Source organism: Heloderma suspectum, chromosome 3 (assembly GCF_057233095.1).
Source record: "Heloderma suspectum isolate Gila_16-S chromosome 3, 16-S_ref, whole genome shotgun sequence".
NCBI lineage: Eukaryota > Metazoa > Chordata > Lepidosauria > Squamata > Helodermatidae > Heloderma > Heloderma suspectum.
In genome coordinates, this window is record NC_139460.1 from 317856995 (window position 1) to 317877433 (window position 20439).

At 45.1% G+C, this 20439-nt stretch overlaps 1 protein-coding gene across 1 annotated transcript in view; it reads right to left on the reverse strand.

Moving 5' to 3' along the window:
• Nucleotides 1–20439, reverse strand: part of MCF2L2 (MCF.2 cell line derived transforming sequence-like 2) — a 344940-nt gene that overhangs the window by 243142 nt on the left and 81359 nt on the right. Inside the window, exon 3 of the mRNA XM_084847599.1 lies at nt 7137–7251. Within this exon, the coding sequence (XP_084703725.1) occupies nt 7137–7251 (115 nt within the window). The remainder of the gene's footprint in view (nt 1–7136; nt 7252–20439) is intronic.

Here is a 20439-nt window from a genome sequence, read left to right on the forward strand (position 1 = left end):
AAGACCACCACACACAGGTTGGGGTTAGGGTTAAACCATCCCACCCAGTGGCTTCCCCACGACCACACAGTGCAGGGGGCTCAAGAAGGTGATGAAACCTCAATTGGCACCAATTTATTTTTTTCCTTTCTTTAGCCTCTGTGAGAGGTTTGGGGGCAGGTACGGGCAGAGGGAAGTAGCTTGGTGGGAAGGTTTAACCCCCCTACCGATGTGTGGTAGTCTCGAATTGGGACCCCAGATGTTTACACTAAAGTAAAAAGTTAGGATCAGCTACATGCTACACATTTAACATAGCATGCAATTTAACTCTGAGCATTTTCGTCTTTTAATTCTGTTGTTTTAAATCTATTGTATTTTAAATCTCTGCATTGCTGCTAGGTTCTTAAGTTTTTGTTACTTGAGATGTTGCTAGAACTATAGTCCTAGGCAGAAAGTAAAGAAACAAAATGTCAGCAAATGATACAGTTTCAACTTGAGCACCCCAAAATAGAAGCTTTCACCAGGAACTAGATGTCACATGGCACTGATGGGCTATTTTACTTTCTTTCTTTCTTTCTTTCTTTCTTTATTTATTTATTTATTTTTAACGAACATTTATATACTGCTTCCCATTTTAAAAATCCCAAAGTGGTTCACAACATATTACAAAACAATACATCATTAAAAGCATAACAGCATTTAGATAGGTCAATGGTTGGGAAAAGCCAGGGTAAACAGCTTAGTTTTAAGTTATTGTTGAAAGCACATGATGGTTGGTGCCTGACATGTTGCAGAGGGGAGGTCATGCCAGAGGGAGGGTGCCACCACAGAAAAGGCCCGATGCTGTGTTGCTGCCAGGCGGGACTCTGCAATATGTGGCAAGGGCGGCAACGCCTCTCCTGAAGATCGTAGTGTCTAACTGATCTATACAGGGGGAGGCTATCTTTTAGATAAGTACTGGTGCAAAAGCTTGGATAGAAGCCCTGAATATTGTGGGGTTTCTTTTCTTTTAAGAGAAGTAGCTCTGGGAAGCAGGAACTAAAAGTGGAGAAGCAATGGGGGAGGGAAAGGGTGTTTAACTCTTTCCACACTCCCAGCTTTTCCTCTCACAATCGTGTACACACACATACTAGCAGCTTTTCCCACCAAAGGATTCAAAACTAAGTCAAACACGTTTTGAATCCTGCAACACAAAAAGCTACAGAAGGAGCTATTGGGAGCAAGAAATATATGGCCAGAGACTGATGATCGAACAGCCCACCATGGCTTATTTACGCCCCTGTGGGCTGTGGTGCATGCTGGCAGCCATTTTGAATAGTCAGTGCCTGGCCAAAGCTTGTCATGTTGTAAGAACCCGTAGACTGTGGGTTATGTGAGGGTTAAACAAACCGTTGCATAACCCATGGTCCCCCGGTTGGCAGAACATGACAAGCCTTGTCTGGGCATTGAATATGCAAATCCTGCCTGGCACACTCTTGCACGCACTGCAGGCCACTGTGGCTTAAATAAGTGCCCGTGGTGGGCTGTTCTGATTGTGCGAACCAGGTCACTAAGTTAACCCCCATCCCTGACACTGTTCTCCACTCCCAATTCCACCCTTCTTTTCTTTTTGAAATCCCACAGTGTTGGGGCTTTACTGCATACTTTGGGGCATAATATGCCTCATTAGAGAGAGACGTCTTTGACAGAAGACCTACTCAGGATGTCTCTACTTTGGTAGTGAGGGGGCTAGTTACCAGGTTTAGGGCCTCCTCTGCAGTGGCTCCCCTTGCTGTAGATTGTCCCCCTGGTGCCAATGCCATTAGTCACTACTAAGTGCCTTGCTTGCCCTCCCCCGCCCCCCAGTGGGAGAAGGTGCAGGGCAGGCGAAGCCACCCTGAATGAAGTGTGGGATGGAGGATCGCTCTTTGGTTAAGGCGACATTGATGTGTGTGGCTTTCCCCAGCTGGGGCAAGTCCACAGGCACCGAAGGCAGGTCCCAGGCAAGGCAGAGGCCTGAGGACCACCCCTCCAGCCAGGGAGGCTTTGCCCTCACTGCACCTTCCCCTATTGGGAAGCACATGGGGAAGGTGCTCTGGCTGAGGCAGCAGCTGGGGTGCACTTCCAGCTGGCACCTTGGTCAGGGCGGTTTTGCTGCACGCAGGCTTTCCCGAGCCAGAAAAGCCCACGTGCAACAAAGCCGGCTCCTGGTCGCAGCACTCCAGATGCTGCTTTGGCCGAGGAACCAGATGATGTCAGAGGTGAGGCCAACCCCATGCCATCATCTGGTCCGCAGAGGGCCGGGTGGAGGATCACTGAGAACCAGCATGGTGTAGTGGTTAGAGTGTTGGACTGGGACTCGGGAGATCACAATTCAAGTCCCCACTTGGCCATGAAGCTCACTGGGTGACTCTGGGCCAGTCACAGACTCTCAGCCTAACCTACCTCACAGGGACGTTGTAAGGATACAAATGGAGAGGAGGAGGGCCATGTAAGCCACCTTGGGTTCCTTACAAGAGGAAAAAAGGCAGGACATCAATGTAATAATAACAAATACATCCCACCCCCACCCCCCTAGCACCCAGAAGACATTTCCCATTCCTGCGTTAGTGCCAGGTTAAAATTTTGCTTTTTTCCTAAGCATTTTGTGGTATTTGAGTTACTAAATATGTTGGATTCATACTGACTCTTGCTTAATGGTCCCTGTTTATTTCTTGAATATAAAGAAAAGAGAAGTGACGAAGTCACAACAGTGCCTATTCATTGTGTGCTATGCCTCGGTCACTTCTTTCTCTTTTCATGGCTGGGGTAACTCCCTGTTGTTGTTGTTGTTGTTGTTTATTTAAGAAGAACCTGCTGGATCAGACCAAAGGCCTGCCTGCTCCAGGATCCTGTTTCCCACAGTGCCAAACTCAGTTGAGGCTGGTGGCGCCGATGTCAGTGGGACGGTGAATCTGCTCCAGGGGTCAGGCAGAACCCGTCAGAACTGTAAAGGAGGTAGCCAAGCTGATACAGAATCATTGAATCACAGAATCCTATTGGAGCCACCAACTTCCACTGGGCAAACTAGAAGCCTACGGGAGGCCAGGAAACAGGCCAGGAGGGCAATAGCCCTCCTCTGCTGCTGTTCCTCAGCAAGTGGTATCCATTGATCTTGATCCTCAAGGTAGCATATAGGCATCACGACTAGTAGCACTGATAGCCTTATCCTCCATGAATCTGTCTAATCTCTGGTCTTAATAACATGAAATATTTTATTATTGTTGTTTTAATGTTTTATTTTGTAAGGTGCCTTTGGCTGCAACCCTATGGATGCTTACCTGGAAGCAAGTTCTTATGGACACAGTGGTAGTTTGTTTGTTTGTTTCTTGTTTATTATTAATAGCCAAAGCAATCTGGGAGGTTCACAAAAATTACTGGGTTATGGCTGGGTAAACAAGCCTAAGAATGGGAGACCTTGCAATTTAACTTTTTATGGTCCAGGACTGTTTAGCTTAGAAAAAAGATAAGAGGAGACATAATAGAGGTGCACACATTTAAGCATCTGTTATGTGTCCCACCCGGAACTGCTCTATTTTGCTACATACCAGCACATTAAATTCTATTACCAGCTTCCCTCAGTAAAATGGAATAATTCTACTTACCTCACTGACATTCTCTCTCTGTCAGTCATATTGTTACCATTAAATATACTATGGAGCAGAGGTATTTTCATTTTTCACTATTGCTCCCCCAACAAACTGTGGGCAAAGACGTAGTTTTGTATTTTAAAAGTCTCCTTTCGTAAATTACAGTGTGGCATGCCACGAAGCCCAAATCTTTTTATTTACCATTCTAGATTTGTGCCCCAGAGAAGGCAGGTTCATGAAGGATAAGTCTATCAGTGGCTACTTCTCGTGATGGTCATATGCTACCTCCATTATCAGAGGCAGTGAGCCTATGTACACCAGTTGCTGGGGAACATGGGCAAGAGGGTGCCGTTGCATCCATGTCCTGCTTGTGGGCTTCCCACAGGCAGCTGGTTGACCATGCTGGACTAGATGGGCCCTTGGTCTGATCCAGCGTGGGTCTTATTATATTCAGATAGAGAGACATTTTTCTCTCTCTCCCATAATACTAGAACCTGGAGTTATCCCATGAAGCTGAATGGTGGGAGATTCAGGACAGATAAGGAGAGGTACTTCTTCACACAGTGCATAGTTACACTATGGAATTCGCTACCATGGGATGTAGTGATGGCCACCAACTTGGATGGCTTTCAAAGGAGATTTTTAATTTTTTTTTTAATTAAAAATGGCAAATACAGCAAAAGGGGTTCAGACAAGTTCATGGAAGACAAGACTTTCAACGGCTCCTAATCATGATGGCTATACACAACCTCCAGTATCAGAGACGGTATGACTCTGTATACCAGTTGCTCAGAAACACAAGCAGGATGGTGCTATTGCAGTCATGTCTTACAGGCTTCTCACACGCAGCTGGTTGACCACTGTATGAACAGAATGTTGGACTCAATAGGCTTTTGGTCTGATTCAGCATGGCTCTTCTTATGTTCTTATGGTTAAAATGTTTTAAATAAATACTTTTCAAAATCCAGTGGAGAGATTGTATATGATGTGAACAGCAGATCCTCGTGGAACTTTGTCAGGGTCTCCCATCCAGGAGTCCAGATAAATGGACAGCAGGGACTAATGAAGTTCCACTAGGACTTCAGTAACTTTCACCCCACCATCAAACTAAGCCTTGAACAATCCACACAACAGCTTCAGGATTCCTGCATTGAGCAGGGGGTTGGACTCGATGGTCTTGTAGGCCCCTTCCAACCTTACTATTCTATGATTCACTTTCTGGACATGACTTTGCAACTACATAACGTCCATATAAGTTCCAACTTATATCGGAAACCTACTGACAGCTACACATGCTTCCAACTTCCAGTCAGAACACACCACAAGATCCATTGCTTACAGCCAAGCCCTACGATATAACCATGACTGTTCAGATTCGCTGGAATCAGAAACTCAGTTTAAGGATCTAAATCAGACATTCGTCAGACTATAACATCCGCCCAACGAAGTGAGAAAACAGATTGACAAGGCCAGACGTGTACCTAGGAACAATCTACCACAGGACAGACCCAGAAGAGAAAACAAGAGAACATCACTTGTTGTCACCTACAGTTCCCAGCTAAAACTACTCAAATGTGTCATCACTGATCTATAGCTCATCATGGACAACAGCACTTTCCTCTCACAGGCCTTGGGTGGTAGGCCTGTATTTGTTTATAGACAGCCCCCCCCGCCCCCACCTAAAACAGCTACTCACCAATAACAGCAGGCCATGTAAGAACAATACAAACACAGGGACCAGACTCTGCAACAAACCCAGACTCCATGTCTACTCTGGAAACTCTATTACAGAACCTAATACTGTCACCTACAACTTTAACCACAACATTCTGCCCATAAACTTGAAACTGTCCATAATACTCCATGCATCCGATGAGGTGGGCTACAGTCCACGAAAGCTTTATGAAAGAATAAATGTATTAGTCTTTAAGGTTTCATAAGAGTCTTAGTTTATTTATTATTTATTTAAACTACTTCTATAACGCTTGATGTAATAAGATCTCTAAGCCGTTTAGATAAGAAATACATAAAAAACAATAGAAAAGCCAACATAAAGCAATATAAAATAATAAATACCTTTAAAACTTTAGAGAAACAGTAAAACAGAGTAGTATAATTACATGTCAGGGAAAGCTTGGGTAAACAAGTGTATCTTCAACAGGCATCTAAAGTTTGCCACAGTTTCCGCCTCTCAGCCCACACGTGGGAGAGCATTCCAGAAGGTGGGTGTCACTACCCAGAAGGCTCATGTACCATTACTTGACGACACGCTGTTGTTTTTCCAAAATTCTCAAATGTGCCTACAAGTCCAAAAAGGACCCCTGGTCTATTCTGTCAATATGGCAGCCCGGATAATTCCTTATCTCTGGGTTTCTCACAATGGCAGTCAACAACAAGTTTGCTTTCAGTGCTAAACATTTTGGCAAAGAGAAAACGAGGGATACAAGACAAGAATCACCAATCTGCCAACCACACTGGAAAAGGAGGGGAAGTTAGCTTGTAAAGGTACAATAATTACATTAAAACCTCTCAAACAGAATATTGTTCACTATAGAGAGGTAACTCCCGTTCACTGCTCTTAACAGACTCCCACACAAAGCTGATTCACACACTTCTATCATGTCAGTATAAAAACTTATGAAGTCCAAATGCTAGTAAATATATCAATACAACAGTCAATATCAATAAAAATCCACAGAACTACACATTACTCAGAGCTGTCACTGAAAACAGCACCTATGTCACATTTTCCACTGCAACTTGGTAGACTTATCACCCTGTCTCATGATAGTATCATGTTTCCGCCCCTGCCTGCAGCAAATAATGAGTAGAGAGGGTAGGGAAGCCCCAAACTGATGATATCATGACACAGGGTAAAAAGATACTGCACATTTTGGGGAAGAACTCAACAAAAGGTTTTTGTGACAGCATTATGTCCTGCACAACATATACCTCCTTGTACAAATCAAAGTAAATTGCGTAACAAACAGCAGGAAAAGTAGCAGAAACTGACATAATCCCCAAGGTATGTCCTCAAATATAGGTGTAGAATGTGCAGAGATTACTCCCGCATTCATCTGCATCAAACTCAATCTCTTTCATATTTTGAATTTACAAACTTTAAAGGCTCATCAGTACTTATTTCTGAAATACAGTTCACTTCTCCTTGTTTTTCTCAATAGTATAAGCCAGTATATACATGACCTGGAATTCACATACAAACTTCAGCTTCAATCTGAACTTTGTTTGGATGCACAATTCTGCCTTCACAAAAGTTATAGACAGGATCTATCCATAATATGCTTTTTAAAAAACGTATTATGGATTGAGCTCGCAAAAGATGAATCAGTCCCACCAGTTTATGTAGCTGACAAGGACTAGAACCTCTGCTGATTGTGGCCTCCCACACACACCATTGGGTCTGTGGGGGGCAGAAAGGGAAGATGTAAAAATGGGAAGTATGAGAAGGTGCCATTTGGATGTGCCCTGAAAAAAAGTGGTGAATTAATCTGGGCCCCAAAGCATTGATAAAAAAATTTTCAGACTTACCTGGGAATACTAGTTAAATACGTCACAACATTCAGAAAATCCTCATCAGGGATCTCACTAAAACCTGCATACTCGGGAAAGGTGATGATCGGTGCCCCATCTTTCCCTCTTCCTCCTGCAAGAAAATTTGGCTGTGAGCAGACTAAAAAAAATCCCTTAGACCACAGCAATCAGATGTTTCTAATCAATGTTGTTTCCTCAACTTGCAGTTATGTTGCTAGAAACCCAACGAAAGCAACGTACAACTTTTTCACCAAAAAGTGTTCTTCTGATTATTTATTAATCTGCAGTGGTGCCCTGGGGAATTGCCCAGGGGTGATTTATCCTTGCCCTTCCGGAGTTTATAATCTAAATGGTGGCTGCTTGCAGAGATGGGGGAGCCAAAGCTAACAAGGAATAAATGCAATCAAATGTAGTTAGCATTTTTAGGCTCCATTTCAGCTGGGGATGAGGACTGGGGGACTAATTAAACTTGGGCTGCGTTTGGACAATCAGCAGGGGAAACAATGCAGTATGGATAGTTTCCTCCGCCTCTCATGCATGCCGGTCCCGCAACTGGCATTTCCCTAATTACCCACAACGCAGGTTGCCGTCTAGTCTGAACTTGGTACACGGTGCAGCGGGGTTAGTTTCTCACCCACCCATAACCCCTACCGCAAGCCATAGGTTGTAGGGCCGGTAAGAAGCCACCCCTTCCATACTGCACACTGGGTTCAGACGACACAGCAACCTGCGATGCGGCACTAGTAATTAGGGAAATGCCGGTTGCATGAGGGGGTGGGGGAAACAACCCATCCTGCACTGTTTTCCCCGCCGATTGTCCAAACCCAGTCTGTATACCAGGGGTGGAGAAGCTCAGGCTCAGGGACCAAATCTGCACACCTGGGGTCCCAATCCAGCCCTCTAGGTTTTTCCAGAAGGCCCTCCCCTCCCCTGACTGCTGATCATTTGGTGATTTCCTGGCTTTTGTGCAGTTTTTTCCCCATTCTAAAAGGTTGAAATGCCTCTCCGAAGGCTTAGTTACTCATAGGAAGAGCTTTAAACTAAAATATTCTGGTAGTTTTTAGCCTCACCCCTTTGGCATTCAGACCTGCCCACCACTGGAATGCAACTCCCCCCCCCCCGAATTTATCCGAAATGGAATTTGGCCCATGGGCAGAAAGAGGCTCAACACCGCTACCTTTCATGGATACATATAACTGACCACTGACAGGAACAGGCCAGGCTGCAAGTGTTCAGCTTCGCCTTGATGAGCAGGTCTGGGGCAGAGGAAGTAAGACATAAAAATGATGCTCAGTTTGGGCATGATGGACTACTGGCCAAATTGCACAGGTTGCTGTGTTCTAGCTTGTATCACAAATGACCTCATTGATCTGCCTGAAATAAACTCAGTGGAGCCTGGTGGCTCCGATGTCAGTGGGGCAGTGAATCCTCTCCAGGTGTCAGTCTCAGAACCAGTCAGAACTCTAAAGGCGCTATCCAAGGTGCTTTGGATTAGAACCCCACAGAAATTCAACTGAGGTTTCTTGTTTGCTAGACCAAGTCACATTCTTTCACAATGGCTTTTAGCCATATTATATGTGTGTGTGTGGGTGTGGGTGTATGCAGAAATTTAGGAAATGGGGTATCATATAATTCATGCCTCCGACTGCCAAATTGCAATCAAGATTCCTTTCATCTACCACCCTCCCCAGCCTGCAGAACAGGATCCCTGAGTTCTGGCTTCCTACAGCAGGTGGGGGAGGGAAAGGATGAAAAACAAGTGTATTTGAGCATATAGTTGGTTTTAACCTTCAAAGCCCTAAGAATGCAATTCTATGCATGTTCAGGCAAAAAAAGCCCCATAACTCCCAGCATTCCCTAGCTAGCCAGCTGGGCAATGCTGGGAGTTGTATGACTTGTTATGTTTAAACATGCATAGAATTGTGTCCTAACAGCTTAGGACCTGACTATCTAAGGGACCACTTGTCTTGCTATGAGCCTGCCCGAGAGATCTGCAGGACAGGGCTTCTGAGGGTGCCATTACCCGCAGAGGCCCGTTCGCTGGGCATGCATGAAAGAGCCTTCTCCTCCATTGCTCCCAAACTATGGAATGCACTCCCTCAAGAACTATGATTAGCCCCCACTCTCTTGGCTTTTAGAAAGGGTGTAAAGATGCATATTTTCAATTTAGTCTTTCAAAATGTGTAATGTAATTAGTGTTTTTACCATTTTGCCGTTGTTGTTAACAATTGTTAATTGTTTTTATTGTCTGGCAATATACATAATGGGTTGACACCATTTCCTGTACAGTAATGCTTTCCGTGTAGTAAACTTGGAACACTTGATTTGAAGCATCACTCAACTCTATGTAGGATGCAATAGCAGTGATGCCTTTGAACGGAACCATCCTTCAGAGAGAAGAGAATTAGTGACACCTAGTGGACAAGGCCCCCTTCATGGATCACTGCCTTGTTGTGGCGAAGGGGCTTGTGTAACTCAGTGAAGCCATAAGCTATGCCGTGCAGGGCCACCCAAGACGGACAGGTCATGGCAGAGAGTTCTGACAAAATATGGTCCACTGGAGAAGGAAATGGCAACCCACTCCAGTATTCTTGCCAAGAAAACCCCATGGAACGTATCACAAGGCTAGAATCATAGAATAGTAGGGTTGGAAGGGGCCTACAAGGCCATCGAGTCCAACCCCCTGCTCAATGCAGGAATCCAAGTCAGAAAAGCTAAAAGATATGACGCCGGAAGATGAGCCCCTCAGGTCGGAAGGTGTCCAATATGCTACTGGGGAAGAGCAGAGGGTATTTCCAAGTAGCACCAGAAAGAGTGAAGCGGCTGGGCCAAACCCGAAAGGACACTCAGCTGTGGATGTGTCTGGCGGTGAAAAGAAAATCCGATGCTGTAAAGAACAATATTGTTTAGGAACCTGGAATGTCAGATCAATGAATCAAGGTAAGCTGGAGGTGGTCAAACATGAGATGGCAAGATTGAACATCGACATCTTGGGAATCAGCGAACTAAAATGGACAGGCATGGGCGAATTTAATTCAGGTGACCATCATATCTACTATTGTGGGCAAGAATCCCTTAGAAGAAATGGAGTAGCACTCATAGTCAACGAAAGGGTGGGAAAAGCAGTACTGGGGTACAATCTTAAAAATGATAGAATGATTTCAGTACGAATCCAAGGCAAACCATTCAACATCACAGTAATTCAAGTCTATCCCCCAACCACTGAGGCTGAAGAAGCTGAGGTTGATCGGTTCTATGAAGCCCTACAACACCTTCTAGAACTCACACCAAAAAAAGATGTCCTCTTCATCATAGGGGATTGGAATGCTAAAGTAGGAAGTCAAGAAATCACCGGGATAACAGGCAGGCATGGCCTTGGTGTACAAAATGAAGCAGGACAAAAGCTAATAGAGTTTTGCCAAGAGAACATGCTGATCATAGCAAACACTCTTTTCCAACAGCACAAGAGGCGACTCTACACATGGACGTCACCAGATGGTCAATATCGAAATCAGATTGATTATGTCCTTTGCAGCCAAAGATGGAGAAGCTCCATGCAGTCAGTAAAAACAAGACCTGGAGCTGACTGTGGCTCAGATCATGAGCTGATTCTTGCAAAATTTCGGCTGAAATTGAAGAACGTCGGGAAAACCACTAAACCGTTCAGGTATGACCTAAATCATATCCCTGATGAATATACAGTGGAGGTGAGGAATAGATTTCAGGGATTAGACCTGATAGACAGAGTGCCTGAGGAACTATGGACGGAGGTCCGTAACATTGTTCAGGAGGCAGCAACGAAATCCATCCCAAAGAAAAAGAAATGCAAGAAAGCAAAGTGGCTGTCTGATGAGGCTTTACAAGTAGCTGAGGAAAGAAGGGAAGCGAAAAGCAAGGGAGAAAGGGGAAGATATACCCAACTGAATGCAGAGTTCCAGAGAATAGCAAGGAGAGACAAGAAGGCCTTCTTAAATGAACAATGCAAAGAAATCGAGGAAAACAACAGAATGGGAAAGACTAGAGATCTCTTCAAGAAAATTGGAGATCTCAAGGGAACGTTTAGTGCAAAGACGGGCATGATAAAGGACAAAGAAGGCAGGGACCTAACAGAAGCAGATGAGATTAAGAAGAGGTGGCAAGAATACACAGAAGAACTATACAGGAAAGATCTGAATGTCCCTGATAGCCATGATAGTGCGGTCACTGAACTTGAGCCGGACATCCTAGAGAGTGAAGTCAAGTGGGCCTTAGGAAGCATTAGTAACAACAAAGCTAGCGGAGATGACAGTATTCCAGCTGAGCTATTTAAAATCCTAAAAGATGATGCTGTTAAAGTGCTGCATTCAATATGCCAACAAATCTGGAACACTCAACAGTGGCCACAAGACTGGAAAAGGTCAGTTTACATTCCAATTCCAAAGAAGGGCAACGCCAAAGAGTGTTCAAACTACCGCACAATTGCGCTCATTTCACATGCCAGCAAGGTGATGCTCAAAATCCTACAAGCTAGGCTTCAGCAGTATGCGAACCGAGAACTACCGGAAGTACAAGCTGGGTTTCGAAGAGGCAGAGGAACTAGAGATCAAATCGCCAACATTCGCTGCATCATGGAGAAAGCAAGAGAATTCCAGAAAAATGTCTATTTCTGCTTCATTGACTACGCTAAAGCCTTTGATTGTGTGGATCACAACAAACTGTGGCAAATTCTTAAAGTGATGGGAGTACCAGACCACCTTACCTGTCTCCTGAGAAACCTGTACGAGGGTCAACAAGCAACAGTAAGAACCAGAGATGGAACAACCGATTGGTTCAAAATTGGGAAAGGAGTACGACAAGGCTGCATATTGTCACCCTGCTTATTTAACTTATATGCAGAGTACATCATGAGAAATGCCGGGTTGGATGAATCAGAGGTCGGAATTAAGATTGCCGGGAGAATTATCAACAACCTCCGATATGCAGACGATACCACCCTAATGGCAGAAAGCGAAGAGAATCTAAAGAGCCTCTTGTGGAGGGTGAAAGAGGAGAGTGCAAAAGCTGGTTTGAAACTCAACATTAAAAAAACTAAGATCATGTCATCTGGCCCTATCACTTCCTGGCATATAGAAGGGGAAGAAATGGAAGCAGTGACAGATTTTACTTTCTTGGGCTCCAAGATCACCGCAGACGGTGACTGTAGCCATGAAATTAAAAGACGCTTGCTCCTTGGGAGGAAAGCTATGGCAAACCTAGACAGCATAGTAAGAAGCAGAGACATCACCTTGCCGACAAAGGTCCGTCTAATCAAAGCTATGGTTTTCCCAGTAGTAATGTATGGCTGTGAGAGCTGGACTATAAGGAAGGCTGAGCACCGAAGAACTGATGCTTTCGAACTGTGGTGCTGGAGAAGACTCTTACGAGTCCCCTGGACTGCAAGGAGGTCAAATCAGTCCATCCTAAAGGAAATCAACCCTGAGTGCTCATTGGAAGGACAGATACTGAAGCTGAAGCTGAAATATTTTGGCCACCTAATGCGAAGAGAAAACTCTCTGGAAAAGACCCTGATGCTGGGAAAGACTGAAGGCAAAAGGAGAAGGGGACGGCAGAGGATGAGATGGCTAGATAGCATCACGGATGCAATGAATATGAACTTGAGCACGCTCTGGGAGAGAGCGCAGGACAGGAAGGCCTGGCGTACTATGGTCCATGGGGTCACGAAGAGTCGGACATGACTGAGCGACTGAACAACAAGTGGACAAGGCAGGTTATGGCCTAGAGGATAACAGCGGGAAATATCAGAGTTTAATTACCTCCCACCTCCCAATAACCCCTTCATGGAGCACTGCCTCCTTGTGGCGAACGGGCTTGCGTAACTCAGTGAAGCCATAAGCTATGCCGTGCAGGGCTCCCCAAGACGGACAGGTCATGGTGGAGAGTTCTGACAAAATGTGGTCCACTGGAGAAGGAAATGGCAGCCCACTCCAGTATTCTTGCAAGAAAACCCCATGGAACCGTATCACAAGGCTAAGAAATGGAAGCAGTGACAGATTTTATTTTCTTGGGCTCCAAGATCACTGTAGATGGTGACTGTAGCCATGTAATTAAAAGACGCTTGCTCCTTGGGAGGAAAGCTATGGCAAACCTAGACAGCATAGTAAGAAGAAGAGACATCACCTTGCCGACAAAGGTCCGTCTAATCAAAGCTATGGTTTTCCCAGTAGTAACATATGGCTGTGAGAGCTGGACTATAAGGAAGGCTGAGCGCCGAAGAATTGATACTTTCGAACTGTGGTGCTGGAGAAGACTCTTACGAGTCCCCTGGACTGCAAGGAGGTCAAATCAGTCCATCCTAAAGGAAATCAACCCTGACTGCTCATTGGAAGGACAGATACCGAAGCTGAAGCTTTTTGGTCACCTAATGCGAAGAGAAAAGTCACTGGAAAAGACCCTGATGCTGGGAAAGATTGAAGGCAAAAGGAGAAGGGGGCGGCAGAGGATGAGATGGCTAGATAGCATCACCGATGCAATGAATATGGACTTGAGCACACTCCGGGAGAGAGCGCAGGACAGGAAGGCGTAGCATGCTATGGTCCATGGGGTCACGAAGAGTCGGACACGACTGAACAACCCCCCAATAAAAATTACAAAGCAGAGTGATACCTCTTAATTAAATGAGTGAATTTTCAAAACGCTGGAAGTGAACTCTGAGTTACTCAGAACACTTTTTTGTGTTTAGCACTGGGCTCCTGTACCTTTTGTATTTGCGCAGAAGAGCAACTGTGGAGAAACTGCACCTGCTGAAATTCCCTATCACACAAACATACACAGACCCTTGTCAACGGCAAAGCCCTTTGTTTCTGGCCATCTCCATAAGCCAGGGGTAGCCAGCCTGTGGCATAGGCAACAGTGGCTTGTGGCACATCTGGACAGCAGGAGAAGGGCACACAGGCTTAGTTATAGCATGAAGTCAAAACGACAGCCATCTGACTCTCCCCACTGTCGTTTTGACTTCATGGTATAACTAAGCCTGTGTGCCCTTCTCAGAGATGAATAGGTATTGTAACACGTCAGTGGCACTAGTTCAGCTCAGACTTCAGAACTCACCCGTGGCATATTGGCCAAAACAGGCTGTCCACCTAGGTTTACTTGGCACTAGTACCCAGGACGAAGAAGGCAAAGCACGTGATCAATGCACTGAAACAAGGAGGTTCTCAAATCACGCTCTTTCTAATTAGTTAACCAGCGGAGGGGGAGGTCCATCAACAAACACTCATGGGAGAAATAAATCACAAACCTGTCAAACCTCTCTCTCTCTCTGTCAGTCTTAGGGAAAAATGAATTAAAATAAGGCTTGCTGCAGTGTTTATTGTGTTCAGATTATGCAAATTCCTGCAGATTTCTCAGCGGTCAGAAAGCTGCAGTCATCCACATCTTTTGTTTGATAGGTTCTTAAAGGCACAGCAGATTTTTAAGAGAAAAATATTTGATTTGATCAGGGACTGACAGCAGATTATTTAAAATGGCAACGCCAGTGAATTTTGCTAAAAAGGACTTGCTAGAAGAAAAATTAGTCTTTATTTTGTGGAGAAACATCCATAAACTTAGTGTATTTTTATAAAGTCTACAGATAGTTAAATTGTAAAAGCAGATAATTTTATGTCTGAAACTCAAAAAAGGAAAACCACTGGGAATCTATGAGGCAATGAATAATACCCATACGCATTTTGTCTCATTACTCATCCAGAAATCCACAGATGGTAAAGTTGCCAGTTCCCCTCCACTTCTGATAGGGCTCGTGTGCCTTTCGTAGCTTTCAAGGCAGGAGAAAATTCATATGGCAAAGCTTTGATTCTCCCATGATTGCATCTCTGTGCTGGGAAAAACTGCATGTGATAAATTTCTGCATGTCATGTCATATGGCTGTTAAAGGCATAGGAGCAGTATCAGAAAACAAATTGGCAACCTTTTTTTTGGCAGTGGCACTAATAGCTGCTAGAGGGAGACGTGGAGAGGATTCTCGTTCACAGCATTGTAAACATGCTCTTAGGTTTTGTATATCCTGGTACTTGATGGTGGACAACCCAGGCCTTTCTAGCACATGGCCACTTCAAGTCACTGGAATGGTTGTCATGCCTCTCCTGCCTGGATGTGATCTGGAACAAATTTTGCAGTTCTGGAATCAGGTCCAGAGAGAGAAAGACAAAACAGTGTAGAGTTTTGAAGGTTGCTAAGAGGATTCTGGTTGGCAAGAAAAAAAGAAGGGGACAGGGGCTGAAATGGTGTGCTTTTGTTGGGGGGGCTGATCATACTGTATTTGGACTAACATTGTCTGCCTTTGTCCCAGCTTGCTTTGCATCTGCTCAGCCTGTATATTTGCCAACACAGAGATATTGCTGAGACACCCCAAGTCTCTACCCAAGGAAGTTGGCCCTGTACCGCTGCCCCTGGAACTGCTTGCCTCTAGAGTCTAGAGGAAGAAGAAACAACAGATTTTGATATAGCTTTAGGGTGTGCGCTTACATATCTTCGAAAAAGAGGAAATGCATCACCAAAAAATGAGGACAACACGGGAAGGACACCAATTTGCATAACATTTATGCATGCAAATGTATATGTATAGGTACACATTTAGAAATAAACACTATTATTTCAACAGAAATTATAGCAGAGAAGACCGATTAGGTGACCTGTGTGTTTACTAAGTCTGCTGTCCAGGGGGTGTCCCCAGGGTCAATTTGCTGCGAGCTGGCTCCGTCTGGAGAGCATTCGGGGCACATCACATCATGGCCATCCAGCAGCCACCCCAGGCCTTTTTGCAGAAAACCCAGATTTCCTGAGACTACTTAAAGTCTGATTCTTTTCCTAATGTCGGATTCTCTGCGCTATAGTTGTTGTGCACCCCAACTTCCCCTAGCTGGGTAGGGTTAGCATACCCAACTATTTGCTTTGGGTATGCTAACCCTACCCAGAGCCCTTCACTGTGACCCAGGTCAAGGGGTGTTCCCCGTTCCTGTGTTTCCCAGCACAAACCAGAGAGAGGTTTGTGTCTACTCAGAAGTAACTTTCCATTGTGGTCAATGAGGCTTGTTCCCTAAAAGCGCACTCCTGAAGTTACTGAGATTCCCATCAACCAAAATAGTGCATTTAGGAGCCTTAAATAACTAAGTAATTCCCCTAAAGGCTGTGAAGTACAATCTCAAAGCTGTGTTTTTTTAATGTTTGGTTCATTGCTTTTAGGAAGTAACTAATCTGCAGCTTCGATCCTTTGATCCTCACAGCATCACACAGCGGGAGCTTAATGGGGAAGGAGGAAGCGAGGAGACCCTGGAGTGGGGGGGGGAGGCTCTCTCATTGGTTGAGCTTCAGGGGAAAAAGAAAAGGGGTAGACAGGGCTGGTTGGAGCCAGGGCAACTCAAGTATTGACAGGTTAAAGGCTGACTGGAGTAACTCTCCTAAAAGCTGTGAAGTTCAATCTCGAAGCTCAGTTTCTTTGATGTTTGGTTCACTGCTTTTAAGAAGTATACCGTATCACACAGCAGGAGCTTAATGGGGAAGGAAGAAGGGGAGGAGAACCTGGACGGGGAGAGGGGGAGGCTCTCTCACTGGTTTAGCAGCCTCTGCCAGTCTGATGATGCTCAGTTCCAATCCCCTCACCCCACCCGGAGGTATGTGCCTGTGAAGTGACTTACAAGGTGCAGGCCACTCATTTGTGGAGCTCTGCATGGACCAAAGCCAATTCCTTGAAAAATCCAGGTAAGCCACCATTTGCTTCTCATTGTTCTTGTGGATATTCCCCCCAGGTGCCATTGATAAGCAACTGCGAGCCCCTGCTGCTCTCCCTTCTTATGATTCTTTATCTAGCCCAGACTTGGACTGGACAGCTGTCAAATAGAGGATACCTTCAAATAGAGGACTGTCCACTGCTGGCTGTCCAAAATAGTGGACTGTCCTCTCTAAAGGCCACCCTAGCTTAGAGAGCACATCTGGACACACTGCATGACATACTGGAAGAAATGACACACAAGTTGGTACATTCCTCCCATGTCTCTCCCTCCCAGTTACTGTGCCCTTCAAGTCTGGTTTTATGCAAAAGTGCCAGGCCCAAAATGTGGAAATCTGCCATGTAGATTTTAGGTTTTGTGGCCCAGGCCAACTCTGTGCGTGTTTGGGTGGGTGGACAGGAAAGAATCGTATTACCAGTCTGGGTTTCAGGCATGAGGTTAGGGTTGTAGATTCAAATAATAATCGTCCATTCTTCCCAGTTTTTAAAAAATATATTTTTCCTTCTTCCATTCCAGTCAAAAAAAAGGACACTAAGCTGATTTTAAAGACATGGAAAAAACAAGACTTTAGTTTGCGAAGGAAATCAAAGTCTCTTTAATACCTTTGGTGACAGTTTGTCTCATAAATGCCTGTTGTGTATCAATCAAAGGTGCAGCACACTGGACTCCTTTGTACATAATTACAGATTATTACAGGACGATGAAATACAAAGCAGGTGGATAGCCATTCTTTTCTCTTTTTTTCTCCTGGGCATTTAAGGAAGAAAAAAAAATCTATCAAGGCATCAGTAACAGTCTCAGCTGACACATGACTTTCAGCTGCTACACCTCTTTTTTCTTCTTTTTTACAGAGACCCTCCTGACATTACAAGCTTATATTGGCTTTATACTATGTTTATTGTTGTGGCTTCCCCCAAAGAATCCTGAGAATTGTCGAATTGTGGCTTGGTGACTGTGACACCCCCTGCCGCCTGGAGAGAATGAACAAGAGGTGATTCTTCCCTCTCTCATCACAGAATTACAGTTTCCAAAGTTCCCAGTATTAAACTACTTTCAGTCTGCGGTATAGATAGGTCTCAGTGTCAAATGAAACATGACAGGGCAGCCATATTTGTTTATTCGCATCTCTAACTCTTGTAAAGCATGGGTGGGGAATCTACTTTAGACACCAAGGGAGAGACACAACTGAAGGGAACTGAACCTTACCCCTCCCCAGCTTTGACCTGCTTCGCACAGCCCATCTTGGGTTAATTACCTTCAAGGAGCTGGGGTCCTTGCTGGCTGCCATTATGAATATGCAACTCCCAACTGGGGATTGCTGTGTCATGCGAACCTGGCTGGTGGGGGTTATTTGAGGGCTAAGCAGCCCTCTCATAACCCATGTGTGAACTGGCCTTTTATCTCCCTATGCTCTGCTGCTTCAGACACCTTTTCTCCTCAGGTTGGCTCTCTTCGTGTATTAGAGCCAGGCTGGGAAAAAAGTGCCTGAGCGCACAGACGAAAGGCAAGGGAGGGTTCAGTTTCTCACCTGTGAACTTCTGTTGATGTTAAAATAAAACATACGCACATGCTTTGTATACGAACAGAGCAGGCATGTGAACAAACATGTGGCTGCCACGCCAGTTTTATGTGGGCCTGAAGCAAATCTATACTACAGACTGAAAGTGATTGAATAGTGATTCCTTCTCCCTGGTATGGGTGTCACCCTCACCAAACTACAATTCTCAGAATTCTTTGGGGGAAGCCATAATAATGAACATAGTATAAACAGGGCAGATATATGAACAATGAGCATAGCTGATGAGATCATGCTGGGGTTCACCCTGGTGTCGTTTTGTGTTGTTAATTATAAGGATGTCTCTCAAATGTGAGTGAGCGGGAGAGGGGGGCACTTGAAAAGTGCCCTCTGATGGTCCCCCTCTTACGTCAGTGCTCCCCTGCCCTAGGATGCTTATCCAGCAGCAGCAGCATTGGCGACACTCCCCCAATTAGTGCAGGCGGCCACCATTTTAATTTTCCAGAATGCCCACAACGTTGCCTCATTCAGAGGTCTTGTGGAAAATTAAAATAACAGCCCCCAGTCAGCCTCCCAGTGGGGACTGACATTTTAATTTCTCACAATGCCCTGCAGCAATGTTACATTGGAGGCACTGTGGGAAATAAAAATGGTGGCCGCCCAGAACAAAGAGGCCCCCAAGGCAGGCACTGGCAGAAAGACAGTTTGCCCATCACTACTAATCTTCCCTTACAATGTGTGCTGGCCCAGGGGGATGGTTGGTGTGTTGTAGGACACATTCTTAGTTCACAGTGGGCAGCGGTGGGCCCAGCACTGTCCTGTGTGAACTGAGTGTGCACCACAAAACAGGCTGCAGAATCCAGTGCAAAATGCACTGTGGAAGATGTCGATGTGGAAAGTGATTCCTAAACGCTGAAAGTCTGAAAACTGCAGTGGCATGCTATTATTGCCTATCTGGAAAATCAGTACTATCAAATGCTAAGTACCTCAACAATCAAAATGCAAAATGTCAATTGCCAGGTTATCAACTACTGAAAATCAAATAGCACTGGATGTCAAATACAGACAGCAAACATTTGGAGAATATTTAATATCAAAATTCATATAGGAGAATTCTGAGAACAAATTCATTTCAGCTCTAATGTTATGCCTTCACTGGACCTCTGAAGAAAGACAATGGGGGGATCTTCATGACAACAGAATGAGAAGCTGTTGGAGTATTATCCAGATTTTCATGGAATCGGCTTTGGTCCATCAGGGACACATAAAGCAAGAAAAACCAAGCGTGCCATAACTTAAAGATCCGCTTTTCATGGGTCACACAGCACTTGAAAGCAACGTACTTCTGGGTTGGGTGGGGGGAGTAGAACTGAATGTCATCAACCCAACAGGTGCGACTCAAACAATGAGAAAGGCTTGTTTCCCACCTCTGTCCAGGCTCCCCCGGCTACCACATTATTATCCCCGACAGCATCTGAAGGCTCCCCATGAGAGCACCCACCAGTGCAATTTCACCCCATTCCAGCCAACAGTCAGGGAGTTAGAGCTCCAACCCCCTTTCTCCTTTTGCAGGGAGTAAATTCGGGGATCTAGCCACTTCACCCATTGACAGCTTGCAGCCTGTATTGCCCAGTCATAAAGTCCCAGTTGTGCACATCCAGGGAGTAAACACAGTGATCTAGCTGCTTCACCTGTTCTCAGTCTACAGCCTCTGTTGCCTGCTTTCCCCCCATTGAGAATCTGTAGTGTCTTTTTCCCACTGAGAAAATTGGAGTGGCGCTATTTCAAGTACTAGCTATCTAGCTAGAGGAGGCGGCCAGGAGTGAGAGTCTGCAGCCCCAGTATTTCATTTTATGGATAGGGCGATAGAGTGAAAACTAAAGGATGCAGGAAAGGGAGGAGGAGCCAGCAGAGGCAACAGCAGAGAAGCAGTGCCGATTGAGAATAACAGGCTCGCTTCCCCCTGCAGCCCCCTTTCCGTGCTCAGTGATATATGAGGAGACAACCAGTTATTTCCCCA